We start from the raw sequence: 14,506 nt of genomic DNA, 5'->3' as shown, positions 1-14,506 counted from the left end.
TTCTAGGTGACTCGGAAGGCAGCCGTGAACCCTGGCGCTTAAGGTGGTAGGGGCCGACATGACTGTTGCACCACCAGCGAGGTCAGTCAGTCCTCAGCCCTGGTTTGTGAGAGCTGAAAAGCCATTCCACCTTGTTGTTTCACAGTGCCAACTACTGCTCCTCTCTCTGCCTCCCACCCACTCAGCCCCCTCCCTCCCCCTTTCTCCTCCCCTTTCTATCTCTCCACTAGTACACATCCTCCCTGCTCTTACGCATATTCTGAATTATTCAGTCCCCGCTTGCTGAAGACTCCCGACAGCCCCCCTGGAGATATGGTGGGACAGTCGCTGATGACAAACTTTGCCTTTCGGGGGAATTATTGATTAATAGGAGGAGATAAAGCGTGGCTCTGCCAGGCTCTGACCCAGCTACCTCTACCTCTCAAGCAGGACCTGTCTGTCAGCCTCCCTGCCGGTGTTTTGCCATGAGCTCAGTGACACTGTTTGGACAACACCGACAACTGTTCCCCACTCAGCAGGTGAGTCTTTTGTTTAGGCCTTTTGTATTTATTATCCGGCGAAGCAATCTTTATTAAAGGCTCCCTGTCTATCGACTGACAGACTAACGGTGACACTCCAGTTATTCCATGGTACTCATCAGGACAGTGTTGAGAAAGCAGATATTATCGCAACTTTAAGGAGAAAGTAGGTTGGCTGATTTGTAAAAACAACGATACCTTGCCCGTCTAAAATTCCCTGATGTCCAGTGGGTTTCGGGAGTGAATAAGTGTTGGTTTCGCCATTCAGTGCCTTCAGCTGATTCCCACTCAGTGACTTCCTTCCTCAATTAAAAATCTACTCCGCATTCATGTGGGAATAATGAGGCCCTCTTTTCATGCTGATTTTTTTTTTTTTTTTAAAGAAGGGCTTCTTGGAAAGAACCTTGATCTCCTGTAAACTCATTCCACCTTCCCCATCCTGGAGTGTTTTTTTTTTTTTTTTAGTTGGACCACTTTAAGCGTCCCTCGTTGTCATGTCTCAGTAACTAATTGCTCTGCTCATACATATGCATGATCCTGACTCTTTTAGCATTACACCATGAGATTGTGCCATTGCCTCTTGAAGCTCACCTTAATTGTGTGTCGGAAAAAAAAAAGGGTTCGTGCATATGTCTGTTTATCTACTTGTGTGTGTGTGTGTGTGAGTGTTTGTGATGGGGGGGGGGGGATGCCTGTGCATGTGCACTTGTGTGTTTGTGTGGATGTTTGTCAAGAGTCTCAAGGTCATGGTAAGGATTTTGCCAAGCGCAGTTTTCTCACAGGAATACCAAAGACCCGAGTTGTGCAAGAATTACACAAACTGAGTTCAGATGCAGTGTGGACGCACTGTTAATAACGGTGTGTCCACTTCATCAATAGTGCAAAACAGCAAAGAACAAAACCCCCGTAACACTCCCACAGCACCGTTATATTCTTAGCGGTTTGCTGTGGGAAGATGGAGGAAATCCAGTTTGACTGCGCCAAACAGCATCCCTTTTTCAGGGATACCCATTTGTGAAGAGGAAAGTGTCAATCTTTGTCAGTGGACAAAATGATAATCCTTCGTAGTGACACGGCAGCGTGGTTCCGTTTTGTGTTTTCTCCTGCTGAGCTCAGATGGCCCTGAACGGTCTAAAGGTATGCTTTAAAGACGGGCTTAATGAAGGGGTGAGAGGGATGTTAACCACAGTCAACCAGGGACATCTTCTGCTCTGATGAATGGTGTCGTGGATAGTAAATCACCTAGTGGAAAAGAGCAGTCGGATTCCTCTGCGCAGTGATGTCACCACGGCCGTGTGTCAAACGGATCCAGACATGAACAGGCCGGCCTCAGCCAGATGTTCAGCTCCACGGCAGGCTGGATGGCACGTACTCAGACCTGTTTTGCACTGTCTCGCTTAATTTAGCAACTTGCATCAAACTCCACTGGTATCCTGCCAGTGTGATAGCCAGAGGAGAGAGCCGAACAGAAGCGGTGGGAGTAGTATGCACTCTCTAGCTTATTGGGAATTATTTTGACCTTCAGAAGCAAAATGTCAGCCCTCTGTTTGTGTTTGGGTTTGAGTTTGTTTGTGGTGTACCACGTTCCACTCATACGCCTCTCTGTTTATTTCAGGTCATCTGCTGTTTGCTCTGATTCAATACGACCTTACCGCCGCTGATTTGGAATAAAAATGGCCAACCAGTACATCAGGCACAAGTACCTCTGGATATACGTTTTGAATTATGACAGACTGTAAATGAAGATCGTAATGGAGACTGCACTAAGTGCGATATTGGAGGGACATCAGACTCTAACGGCGTCAGGATCGGCCACCGTCGCCTTTTCAACACCGGAGTCTTCCTCTGCTTTGACAGAGACCTCTTCCACTAACTCACCAGAGCACAGAGAGGATGACTGCCCACATGAAGTCCAAAACTGTGAGCTTTCAGAGCCAGACCAGGGAACCCCCAAACCGGAGAGTCTTGGTTACATCAGTAACAACAACACTGAATTTGGGGAGCCTGGCCAAGAGCCGATCAACCACAGGGTAGTCTCTCTGGAGGTGACGCGGAGCCCACGTCCAATGGCTTCATCTCATTTCCAGCAGCAGGGTATAACGTCCTTACGACACACGTCAGCAGACAGCAGCTGTGGTAACACTCACATTGCTGGCCCTGCCGTGGGACATTTGGACATGAAGCTTCAGGACAATCTTGCTGCTGAGATATCTGTAGAGTCTGTTAAGAAAGCAAACCCTTGTGGTCCGGCAGAGGACTTGAGCTGTAAATGTAAACCACATGTGAAAACATTTGTAGGGGGCAACTGTGAAGTAAGACGAATGTTGAACGGTGATGTTATCAAGGCTCTGGACCCTTGCTCCATCCTAGTAAAAGCGCCCACTGTGAAACCCTCCTGTACTCTGCCTCTCCCTGCCGCTGTAAGCGACGCCTGCGACGCTGGCCAGAAATTCTGGGATCTGCCGCGCATCATAAAGCACAAACCGAGCTCCATCACCTTCTTGGACAACACCTGCCCCTCCATCTGTGTCAACCAGTACGTTCTCACCAACGAGAGCTCCGACGGCGGGGAGTCCTCGCTGGAAGAAGATGATGAAGAGGATGATGGTGATGATGATGGGGATGATGAAGATGTGTTCCCAGAGCTGCCTCCCCACCGTGGAGTCCTTGTCAATCACAGATGTGAAAGTGCTGACAAGGGCGAAGTGAAGAGGAGTGATGCCGTAATTTCCCTGGAAGAGTCCACAGGCATCGCCCGCACTTCCAGTAATTGCGGTTACGAGGCAGAGCTGGAAACCAACAGGGGGGAGGTACGCTGCATCTCACAGATAACTTTGTTTTGTTTTTTCCCACGTCATTGACTCACGCTTAGCTGTACATGTTAAATTATCAGCAGTACCGCTGAAAGACACAGGAAACATAACCTTTTCATAGGTATGGATAGTTCAATAAGCTGTATGCCAAGTTTGCAGCATGTTTTATTTTTAGTGCCTCTATCACTTTTAAGTCTGTCTGCTTTTGCCCTTGAGTCATTGTGAGGGAAATAGAATATAAAATACCCAAATTTGTGGACTCCCTACAGTTGACATCAATGAGAGAACATATAATGGGTTTATATATATATACACAAGTGTGTAGTGAGACTAGATATCATCTGGGATTTTGGTTCTTAAATGTCATCATTCCCTGGTCTTAAAGTGAAATGTGAAATGAAGAGTGAATAACTGTTTGGTGATCATATCCATTATTAATGATCTCCCGAAATTTCGCCAAGTTATTGAAATCAAGGTATTCCCTCAAAAATATTGTGATATTTGATGCTGTCAGTGTCCCCCGGCCCTTGGGTTTAAGTATACATGAGCGAACAGACTTCAATTCGTCTCTGTCTGACTTCACCAGCGCTTTGTACTGGTGAGATGCGGGTCCATAAGGAATGCAGTCTGCTCCCTCAGCAGGCAGTGCTGTTTTGACAGAGTCCATTGCAGAACATATTAGCACTGAACTTAACCTCCCACAACCAAGCGCCCTTCTTTCTTTGACAAGTCAAGGCAGATTTGTCTCTTTTTTTATTTTGCTCACATGACCCGACCTTGGTAACGACCACCTTCTCACCTCACCCTTCCCTGCTCACGCTTTTTTTAAGTTTCTCATGGACACTTGTAAATATGCTCTTCATGCGTCAGACGCGTTATCCATGGCTAACAGAGAGAAGAGAGCACGCTGAATGGCGAATATGGTGGTTGACATATCTAAACAGACCGCAGATATCAGCTTACAGTACAACAGGGTAAAGAAGGGGCCTCCCGGGGACAATTCCAGCTGTCGGATGATAGCAAGTGTTGCCTTTACAGGCAGAATGACTCAATGCTTTGAATGGGCTCTTTTGAAAAAAAAAGTGAAAAAGAATGCAGGGAATCCATGAGATATGTTGTAAATACTGTGAAAGACAAAAGAGTCCATGCTTCTGATGCAGTCACAATACAAGCTGTGTTATCTATCATGCATCAGCCTACAGTGAGTTCACTGCTGTGGTAAAGTCGAGCAATTTAAAGAACTGTGCTCAGAAATAAACCAAAAAAAAAGTAGGTTGGTGTTTAATCACTTGGAATTAAAGGAAAACAAAGTGTGGATTAATTGCCTTCCACAGTTGAATATCGCTTAGAGAGAGATAGAGGTAGTGAGAGACAGAAAGACAGGGTGTGTGTGTTTGTGGGGGGGGGGGTGTACAGTAGATAAAAACTAGACAAAGAGATGAAGTTGAAATAAAAAAAATGTGGGATGATGATGATCGTTAAAAAGGCGCATGCATGTAGTTCTTCCTATTAACCATATGGGGGCACCACCTACACAATGATCCAATCTGTCTACCCATTACTCCTTGCCTATTGGCATCACTTTGCTCAGCTATGATGAGATGTCTCAGACAGTCTTCTCTTTGCCCATCCGAAGTACCCTACTACCATTCGACAAGGTTCAGCCGGTGGTTTTTCCGTCATAGACTGTCAAGGGAGTAGCGTTAATTTATTCAGTGAAGTAGCCAGGTAGCCATTGCCCTTTCGCATGACCGGCTGCCACATTCTTATACCACCATGGTGATCTGTGGCACTCTCTGTGGGTGGCGTAAACTAGGCACGGAGCCCAGAGTTGAGACACTTAACTCCTCATTTCCATGTAAAAGACGCGTTGTGACTTACAATGTGGCCAATTTGCACTGATAAAGTTATAGCCAGCTCACACTCTGCTGTCCTCTGGAGATAACATTATCAAGAGGATTGACTCATACCGTCGTAGTTGCCATGGTGGATGGGGGCTTCTCACAATTGTTGGGGCCAGAATTAGGGTGGGGGGGTGTAGAATTGAAGAGATGAATCAAGGACGCTTTCTCACTTCAGCTTCGAGTCCTCTTTGGAATTTGTCTCATTTTGCGTCGGAAGTGCCCACATTCCACAACAGCACCTTGTGGGGACGTCGGTGAAAAGAGACGGAGTGAATGTGTTCCAGATTTGGCCTGGACGGGGCATCTGGTCCCCTGCATGCGTGTTTGCCTGACTCCAGGGTTATGCAAGACTTCAGCTTCTTTATTTTTCCTCATCTTTCACTATAATATCCTAACGATAATGTCAATATATTATTTATTAACGTCCTTTGCTTTGAGGATAACTGCACTCTCTCTCTCTCTCTCTCTCTCTCTCTCTCTCTCTCTCTCTCTCTCTCTCTCTCTCACTTGTTTTCTCTCCATCTTATCTCCAATCTCCATGGAGAGTCACAGAAAATGGAAGCATTAACTGTGATGGTATCATGGATGATTTATGGGATCAGTGTGGATTCTCATGCTAGGAGCTGGTAATGCTACCATTATATAACACTAACATCAATTGTAAAGGGTCTGGGGGGGGGGAATAAGTCTTTCAAGTCTTTTTCGAATTGCTTTTCAAGCAGGTAGTTGTCAGCTGTACCTTGCTATGATATCACATATTTAAATCAAGGACATACATTTGGTTTCTGTCTCTGTGAAAAACCTGTTCATGTTCACAAATTGTGGCCGGCTTGGCCTTGGCCATATATTTAGCACATGAAAAATACTAAAAATAGGGTAAAAAAAAAGCTCCCTTTTAGTATGTCTTTAAGCAGACACGTTGAATTAGGCTGTCCAAAAATTGTAGTTCCAGTGTGTTGTAATCTATGAGCACTGGCCACCGCCATGCCTGAAATACATCGAGGAGAAAGGCAGCTCTTTCTTTGCTCTCTTTGACCCGGGGCCACCCCTCAGGACTCAGACACCCTGAAAGGTCAGGAGGGGATTGGCCAGATTTAGGTCATTCCTTGGGGATTGAGTGAAAAATGCACTTTCCCCTCGCACTGGGTCAATCAGATGACACTGGGTGGTCAGCAGACTGTCAGCGGACCGTCTGGTGTCCATTCCACTAATTCTCGATGACTTAAAAGGAACACAGTTGGATTTCGTGTCTTAAAATGTGTCATATTCACTCCCAGCAGCAGTTAAGAATGTAATGGTAAGCATTTACTGCCGTCTCTCATAGCCAGAAACAGAAAACAAGATTTTTTTCTTTTCTTTGGGAAACCCATTTTAGGTGATGTAATTGCAATGTACAAACCTCAATAAGAATGATTTGCATAGAATGGTATCTTTGTTCTCCGGTTTGCAGCTTTGGCAGAAAGTATTGCAAGCGCACAAATAGTGATTTGGCTTTCTGAGGCCATGAAAATTACATAACGAAAATGGAGTGGTATTGCCCTTTGAAACTCTACTCTTTGGCTATGTTTAACCAGGCAAGCAATACTACAAGTCAATTCATAAACTGAGCAGAATTTCTGCTCTAAATATATTCTGTTTATAACTGTCAAACTGGAGCGGTATGCTAAATGTGAAAAAGCATTTGTGTGTGTGTGTGTGTGTGTGTGTGTGAGAGTGAGTGATACTAAGCAAAAGCATGGGCACAGTGATGTGAAAATGTATACGTATATGCATGTAGGCTATGGCTGTACTGATGGATGTATGTGTGTGGTGTGGCGCTCTCCTACCTCCCTTTGTGGTACCAATCTGATAATTATTTGTCATTGACTCCTAGATGAAATGGCTAAAGACAAAAAATGGATATTATGATAGGATTAAACTTTTATCAAAATTAACTATTTACTTTCTTCACAAACAGCTTATGATGTCCCACACAACATGGTGTGCTTTCACCATATGGACTTGTCGATCTATACATTTTCAGCTGTACATCAGTAGTCGTCTCTGTTTGACATCCAGATGTTCTGCTTCAGCCTATTGTAGCTCCTAACAATGGATAAAATTGGAAAGTGAGTTTCTTTTTTTGTTTTTTGTTTTTGTTTCAGGCACTCTGTTACAGCAGAATTTCCTCATATTTAGAGCTGAAGTGGATCGGGACCTTAAGAATTCAACATTTCCTAATGTACTCAAACAGACCAAACCCATCAGGTCAATTAGTTCTCTTTCCGAGATAGTGCTTCCCAAGACAATTGCTGTTTTGAGAGACAGACCCTTAACAATAATTTAGAAGGACATATTCGGAGAACAGAAAATATTTTCAGATTCAGTTCCAGGAAATAGATGAGTAGCTTTATTGTTGGGTTGTTTTTTGTGTGTGTGTGTGTGTGTGTGTGCATACTATAGCTGTGGCCTATGCTCTTGTAACACACGAACACACGCGGTGCAGCCATAGATTTTGAAAGGGACTTCTGCAGCTTTTGCAGTCAGTGCCTCTACTGTGGAAAGGTTCAATCCCAAATTCTTCAGGGAGACTCTGACAAGCCAAACTGAACTGGTCTCAAAGGATTTTTGTGAGGCAAGTGGTCATTTGGCACCGTAAGCGTTTCGGCTGAGCCAACGCAGATGGCGGCAGGTGATGGTGAACTCTATACTTTTTAAACTTGACTCCCTTAACGTGATAATGCTGCTATGTCAGGTCATTTTGGTCATTTTTCAATTGAGATGGAGGATATAGTAGATTGCTATAGCAGATTGCTATAATGGATGGCTATAAAGTGACCCTTTTCATACTTCAAGGGCTGTTTTTTTTTTTTTTTGTCCCGGAACTGGGGGACTGCCCAGTATAGCCAAAGCCTTCTGCTGTTGGCATCTGAGCAGATCCACTGGGACAAGTTGATAGCTGGACTCCATTTATTAATTCATTCATTCATTATCCAAACCGCTTATCCTTACTCAGGGTCACGGGGATGCTGGAGCCTGTCCCAGCAGTCATTGGGCAGCAGGCGGGGAGACACCCTGGACAGGCCGCCAGACTATCACAGGGCCGACACACACATTCACACCGAGGGACAATTTAGTACTGCCGATTCACCTGACCTACATGTCTTTGGACTGTGGGAGGAAACTGGAGCACCCGCAGGAAACCCACGCAGACACGGGGACAACATGCAAACTCCACACAGAGGACGACCCGGGACGACACCCAAGGTTGAACTACCCCGGGGCTCGAACCAAGGACCTTCTTGCTGTGAGGCGACCATGCTAACCACTGTGCCGCTGTGCTGTGACACTTTATAACAGCATGAATCTATAAACAAAGCAAAAATACAGACAAGGACTGCTAGCTTGCTAGCTAACGACCAGCACAATCCACCTTCAGAGACTTGCCTTTTCAGTCCTTTGCAGCCATTTTAAAAGTATAGATTTCCTTAAAACAAACTATAGTTAACTTACCTATTTTTCACTAAATATAACATTGGCGAAGCTGAGGTATTCACAGTAGTATAGCACGCTAAATGGGCAGTTGTCAACTCAAACGGAAAAACTCCATTAGACTCCATTTAACCAACATTAAACTCCAGGGCAGTTTAGTGATAGTAGTTGGGACAGTGTTGCCCATTCATTTCCCTAAACACCCTCTTTTTTTCCTCGCCGTTCTGGCAAGCATAAGCGGCAAAGTTGCCGCTTATGCTTGCTGTCCTTTCTCTGCCACATACCTCCACCCAGTCTGGTGGAAGAGAAGTAATCTTGATTTATATCTTGGCGACTGAGGTAAATACTGCCGGTTTATGAGGCCGAACCTCCAGGTACTCACACAGAGCGTGTGCATGTGTGAGAACAGTCTACACGCTGGGCATCTGAGACGCAGTAAAAGCCAGTGGCAAGGAATTCCACCATGTCACACATGTCGCTTCCTTTTTACTCCTTCCCCCATTGGGAAGTGGCCGAAGATATCAAATCTCCATGTGTGGCAGCAGTGTCTGCTGCTGCTGTCAAGATGTCTTGCAATTTACAGGATGCTTTTTTTGGGCTTTGCCCGTAACTCTGTTTTGCGTTTGGCACGGGGCAGTAAATCAACAGATGCTCTGAACTTTCTCAAAGAATCGCGTGTGTGTGAGGGAAGACATGCGGGGATAACAGACAGATACCAACGATCCCAATTAAACCCAGACATTCACATTCTGTTATTGCTGGTTTGAGCCCAAGCTTAAAAGGAAACTAGAAAAAAAGAAACAACAGAAATGGCCAAAGATAGCCAAATTTCAGATCCTTCTGCCCTACAACAATGGAGGAATGTTTGATTGATGGTCATCTGGAACATATTAAGTGTTTCTTTGTAAATTAGATCATTTATGACTTTAATTTTGAGCGTGACACAATTTCATCTCTTCATGTATACACTATTTTCTGGGGCAAGATAAAGCTCTAAATCGTACAAATAGGGTTCCAGTCATCGGAACTTATCAAATGTCAGGAACTTAACATGCATTGCTAAATAAGCCTGATCTGACGCTCAGTAACTCTGGTTTGCTCACGGCGATGCATGTATTGGGGGTTGACTTGTGAATGTCACTAGTGAGTTGGACTGTGGGTCTGAAAAGTTTCTTCTTCTTGGCCTTTTTTTAGCCATTATTTGATGGTTGAAGTGGAGAGAGACAGGAAGGAGAGGGGAACAACATGTAGTAAAGTGCTGCACTGCAATCAGATCCGAGTCCACATGGTTGAACTTAGTGTCCTGAAGAGATTATGTTTGTCATTATGGCTGTGTCCTGCTTTTATCTATCCTGCTCAGTAGATAAAATTTAGGCCGAAACTTACAACTTGTAAGAAGCCAGTTGATACGACTTCTCCTCAGGTGTTCCAACTAGGATCACTCAAAAAAAAAAAAAAACAACGACACATTTTTGTTGTGTTGGTCATGATAACATGCCTTTCTCAGTCTCACTGTTTTCTTGTTTACCAACAGGAGTCTCCTCAAGTCACGTCACCCTGGTCTGAGTCTATGAACCAGCTGATGCAGAAGCTGGACCAGCTCAACCTGGATATAGAGGAGGCCCTGAGTGCCGGCTCCTCTCCCTCTGACACACCCTGCACCACCCGCAAGAAACAGGTGACGCCACATTCACACAATCGGTTATTTTCTGTTTTCACTCGTTATTGAACGTAACTTTTGAAGCATTCACAGGAATTAGTTTGGTTCTTTATATCAACAGTGCATTTATTGTTTCCCAGACATTATTTACTGGCAATGTAGGCCTGCGTCTAACGGTATTTTCACTGTCACCACATAATAGTGTGTACTGAATACATTCTTAAGAGGCCTACGCTGCATACTTGGTCATGGTTTTTTAAGTTTCCAAAATCAATTTCATTGCTCTGCAGAAAGGATATCTCAACGGATTATAAGGACACTTTAACAACAGGTGCTTGACAGAAATTTAAATCCCAACAGGTCACCAGAAGTACAGCACATTAAACGTAGATTCGAATAAGCTTTACTGATTCAGGCAAAAATAGCAAAGTAAGATCCCTAAGGTCTTATTGCCGTGTGATTGATCTGTCATGAGTCATAAGCATAACTATGTCTGTGACTAAAAGCTGTGGGATACTGGGGTAGCCATGTGTGTGACACTATGGACTTTGTCAGCCCATCTTTTAGTGCGTCTCTGACTAGCGTCCGTTTTTATGAAACCAGTATGTCGGCTTTTAAATGTGATACTGGAGTCTGCAGTGTTGTAGCTGGGTCCGAACAGAATGGCATGGCACAGACAGACAGCCATTGTGCTTTGAGGTTGCAGTTGGGACCATGCAACTCTGTTACTCTCTCATGGTGGCATGTATCATGAAATAACCCAGTAGAGTTAGCATTTTGGGAACAAAAGTCTTCTTTTTGGGGTCCATATGCATGTACAACACAGAGAGGCTCTTGTACGGAGGGGGAGAGGTTTGTATGAGCTGGTCCATTAGGAATGGTTGAGAGAGTGGTACATGCCCCCCAGGCATCTACATAACCATCCCAGGCATGTACCATTACTCGCTTTTAACTAATGACAGGCGACTCAGGGAGACAAGACATCTTTACTGGGATATTTGACAAGGTCATAATCTCTGTCCTCTGAAAGAACGATCCACACATACAGCCTCCTTTGTCTGTCTCAGTCAAGCTGAATTGAGAGTGGAGATCTCACTTCCCCAGCCGTTGACCTCAGCTTCTTGTTTTCTTTTCCCTTGGCCACCACTGAGGCCGTCCTCTCCTGGTCTCCTCTGGCAGACAGGGACGGATTCAGTGCTGATTATTGTTGTGATGTTGTTGCAGTGTGGGGCTGTTTCACGATCCTTGGTACACCAATCCCCAAACAACCGAGCCCTACAGAGACCAGACAAAGAAGAATGCCTGAGCCACGATAGGTCCTCATCACCTCATATCTCCACCGGACCAAGAGCAAGAAACAAAAGCACAACGGTAAGATTCTCTAAGACTCGGTTTCCACCAGTCTCTCTGTCTGCCTGAGTCACTGTACAATCATACACACAGTGTGTTGCATAGACCATTAAAATTTGTCATAGACTTGTATCCCACCTTAAGATTTTCTCATTCGAACGGCTTAAGCGGCTTAACTTCTTACATGATAAACCCAACACCGGGGGCACATCCTTTTTCCCCCAAATAGGATCTGGCTTTCGCTTTTTTTGGGTGACTGCCATGACCTGCTTGAAGCTAGATCTCTGCAATGAAAAACAGTTTAGGGATTTTCACCCTGCTAATTTGAAGTTCCTGTTTGTCAATGGCTGGGAAACTTTCACTTGGCGCTCATCCTGTATTAGCGTGACGTGCTAATATAGGATGTGTGCCAGATGGATGTCATTCTGTCTGAAATTTCTATTCCTGGACTAGCTTTCGGTAAAGCATAGAGAGATAGTAATGCTCAAAAACAACAGCGATTGATCCTTCATGATTCAGTCCAGCCTTCAAACTGGTCCTACCATGGCCATTGGGTTATCCGTCACCCATGTCACAGAGCTGATGTTAAATGGCAAATCTGTAGTAATATCATCTGGTTTCTGTGAGGATTGCACTGCAAGACAACTGAGTTTTCCAGAGAATGAGCCAACTGAATGTGGCCAATGATCCACCTGTCCAGGGCAGTGAATTAAGGCCAATGGGAAACTTGTCACTTGTAAGAGGATGCTAATATGAATAGCTACCTTTCTCTGATCAAAGTATCTATCCTGACATGCAATTTTAATTCATTGGTATTTCTAAAAGGTTTTTATTTGTTTTTAATGAGAACGAACCAAAAAATGCAACGAATAAACATATGACGACCGTTTTCATGTTTGAGAAACAGTTTCCTAAATGAAAACCAGAGAGTTTAGAGATTTCTTTTCTGCCCAAGTTTCCTGCATGCCTTCACTTTGGCAAATATTTGAGGTTTGCATTCGAAATAAGGTCAGCTGAGGCATTTTTAAACAAGGATGATGAAGTTCCCCTGGACAAAGTATATAAATCTTACAGTTCAGCGGTCCTAGAAGAAACCAGAGTGACACTAAAGTGATTTGCAGGACGCAGGATCGGTTTGAATTCCAAGGCATTCAGCCCGTGCTTTGTGCATCCATGATGGCTCTGCTGCTATGCAATGGCAAACAACCAGCTAACAGGAAACTATTTAAAGGGCTTGTCTGTGTCATTTTGTCCGGTTTTGCTTTGTGAGTTCTGACAGTTTTTTTTTTTTTACCCTTTTGATATTAATCTCCTCATGTATTAGACAGGGAAAAATTTTCTGGGGTCGGTCTTTAGTTGGGTTTATGTAGCCAAAGTGAGGCAATGGAGAATATTTCTTAAAGTCTCCATTGAATTGGAATCAGCCAAGGTGACAGTCTGTCGGATTGGTGGAAAACAGAACAATTTGTCTGCATACATTTTGACAAAACGCAATTTAATTTTCAGATCAGATCCCAGAGTCCGTTTGTGCCTTTTGTGAAACCAATTGCTACCTCTTGAGAATGACAACATCGGTCAAAACCTGGCTCAGAATGAGCCAGCAACAACCATATATATCAAAGATGAGAATAATTTTGCTGTAGCATCATCTTTAGAGTGCAGTTCATCTACGGTTATTCACAAAATACTTCTTATTCAGCGGCAGGCTCGGTCCAGCTCATGCTTGAGGAATCTAAGTAGTCATACATTGGCAGTGCACGCTCCGCGTTCTTTCATAGTGTTTAATGGGAGCAGGGCTCTTTTACATTGACCCAAGAGACTAATGATAAGCCAGGGATGAATGCTCTACAAGCCTAAAGTTGACACCAGGAATTGGAACATCATTTCCCAGTCTTTTTAAAGGAGAAAAATCAAATTTTACAACAATCATCCTGTCAACATTGGTATTCCCGTGGGCTGAAACATGTTTTAATGGTAATTTAGTATTGCTCAGGTCTGCAAACCATGCCTGAGTTGTTCCGTAGGATGTGAGAAGTATTTGGCCTTCCTCATCCAAAAGCTGCCATTGTAGAAAAAAATAGTAAAAACAAGTATGCAGGATGAAGGGATATATTTAAATAAATAAATAAATAGATAAAAAAAAATATATTTATATAGCCAATGCAGTGTATGTGGGTGCGGTGAAGCTGAAGGTAAATGGTGCTTGTGCTGCAAAGGCACAGAGAAAGCAAAGAGGTGTTGTACATGCAAAAAAAAGTGTAATTTCAGTCTTTTCTACCTCTTACATCACAGCTTTAGAGTTAGTGTGAAACCTCTGACAGAAGTGAACAAAATGTGCTGGTGACTGAATGGCTGTCAAGAGGTCTCAGAATAAACCGGCCAAATGTGTGAACCAATCCTATTTGTGAGAATGGGCAGTTGTGAGCTGAGTGAGAGATGTACTTTGGGGGTGGTTTGGCAAATGCTCTTTACCTTTCTAATCTCTCAAAATTGGAAACTCTTCCTGTCTCACTTAAGGTGGACTGCACATCATGCTCAGGCAGGGATTGCCTAAACTGTTTGTTGTGCGAGGAAAACTAACTTTTGTCTTGTGTTACCTCAGAATTTTTTTTTTCTTTCATTATTTCCATCATCATTCTCCCACATGACGGTCATTAAGGAAACATTTTTTCTTGCTGCCTTACAAGTGGTGGAAAAGCACTGCAGGACAGTCAGCGTCCTAGAAACTAGACATACCCGAGGCTAAGGAATAAGAAAAGTCTGTTGAAAGTTTCCCACTGTTCTTAATAT

The 14,506-nt window shown here is 43.9% G+C and overlaps 1 protein-coding gene across 1 annotated transcript in view; it reads left to right on the top strand.

The window, feature by feature from the left end:
• Positions 1–288: 288 nt before the first annotated feature.
• The window catches only part of stard13b (StAR-related lipid transfer (START) domain containing 13b), an 84,253-nt gene continuing 70,035 nt past the window's right edge, over positions 289–14,506 (top strand). The window contains exons 1-4 of the mRNA XM_056283782.1: positions 289–518; positions 2,134–3,328; positions 10,241–10,384; positions 11,591–11,737. Of these exons, the coding sequence (XP_056139757.1) occupies positions 2,258–3,328; positions 10,241–10,384; positions 11,591–11,737 (1,362 nt within the window). The 5' untranslated portion in view covers positions 289–518; positions 2,134–2,257. The remainder of the gene's footprint in view (positions 519–2,133; positions 3,329–10,240; positions 10,385–11,590; positions 11,738–14,506) is intronic.

This window comes from Lampris incognitus, chromosome 7, assembly GCF_029633865.1.
Source record: "Lampris incognitus isolate fLamInc1 chromosome 7, fLamInc1.hap2, whole genome shotgun sequence".
Classification (NCBI taxonomy): domain Eukaryota; kingdom Metazoa; phylum Chordata; class Actinopteri; order Lampriformes; family Lampridae; genus Lampris; species Lampris incognitus.
The sequence above is the reverse complement of the archived record's forward strand: the minus strand, read 5'-3'. Positions and strand labels throughout refer to the sequence as shown.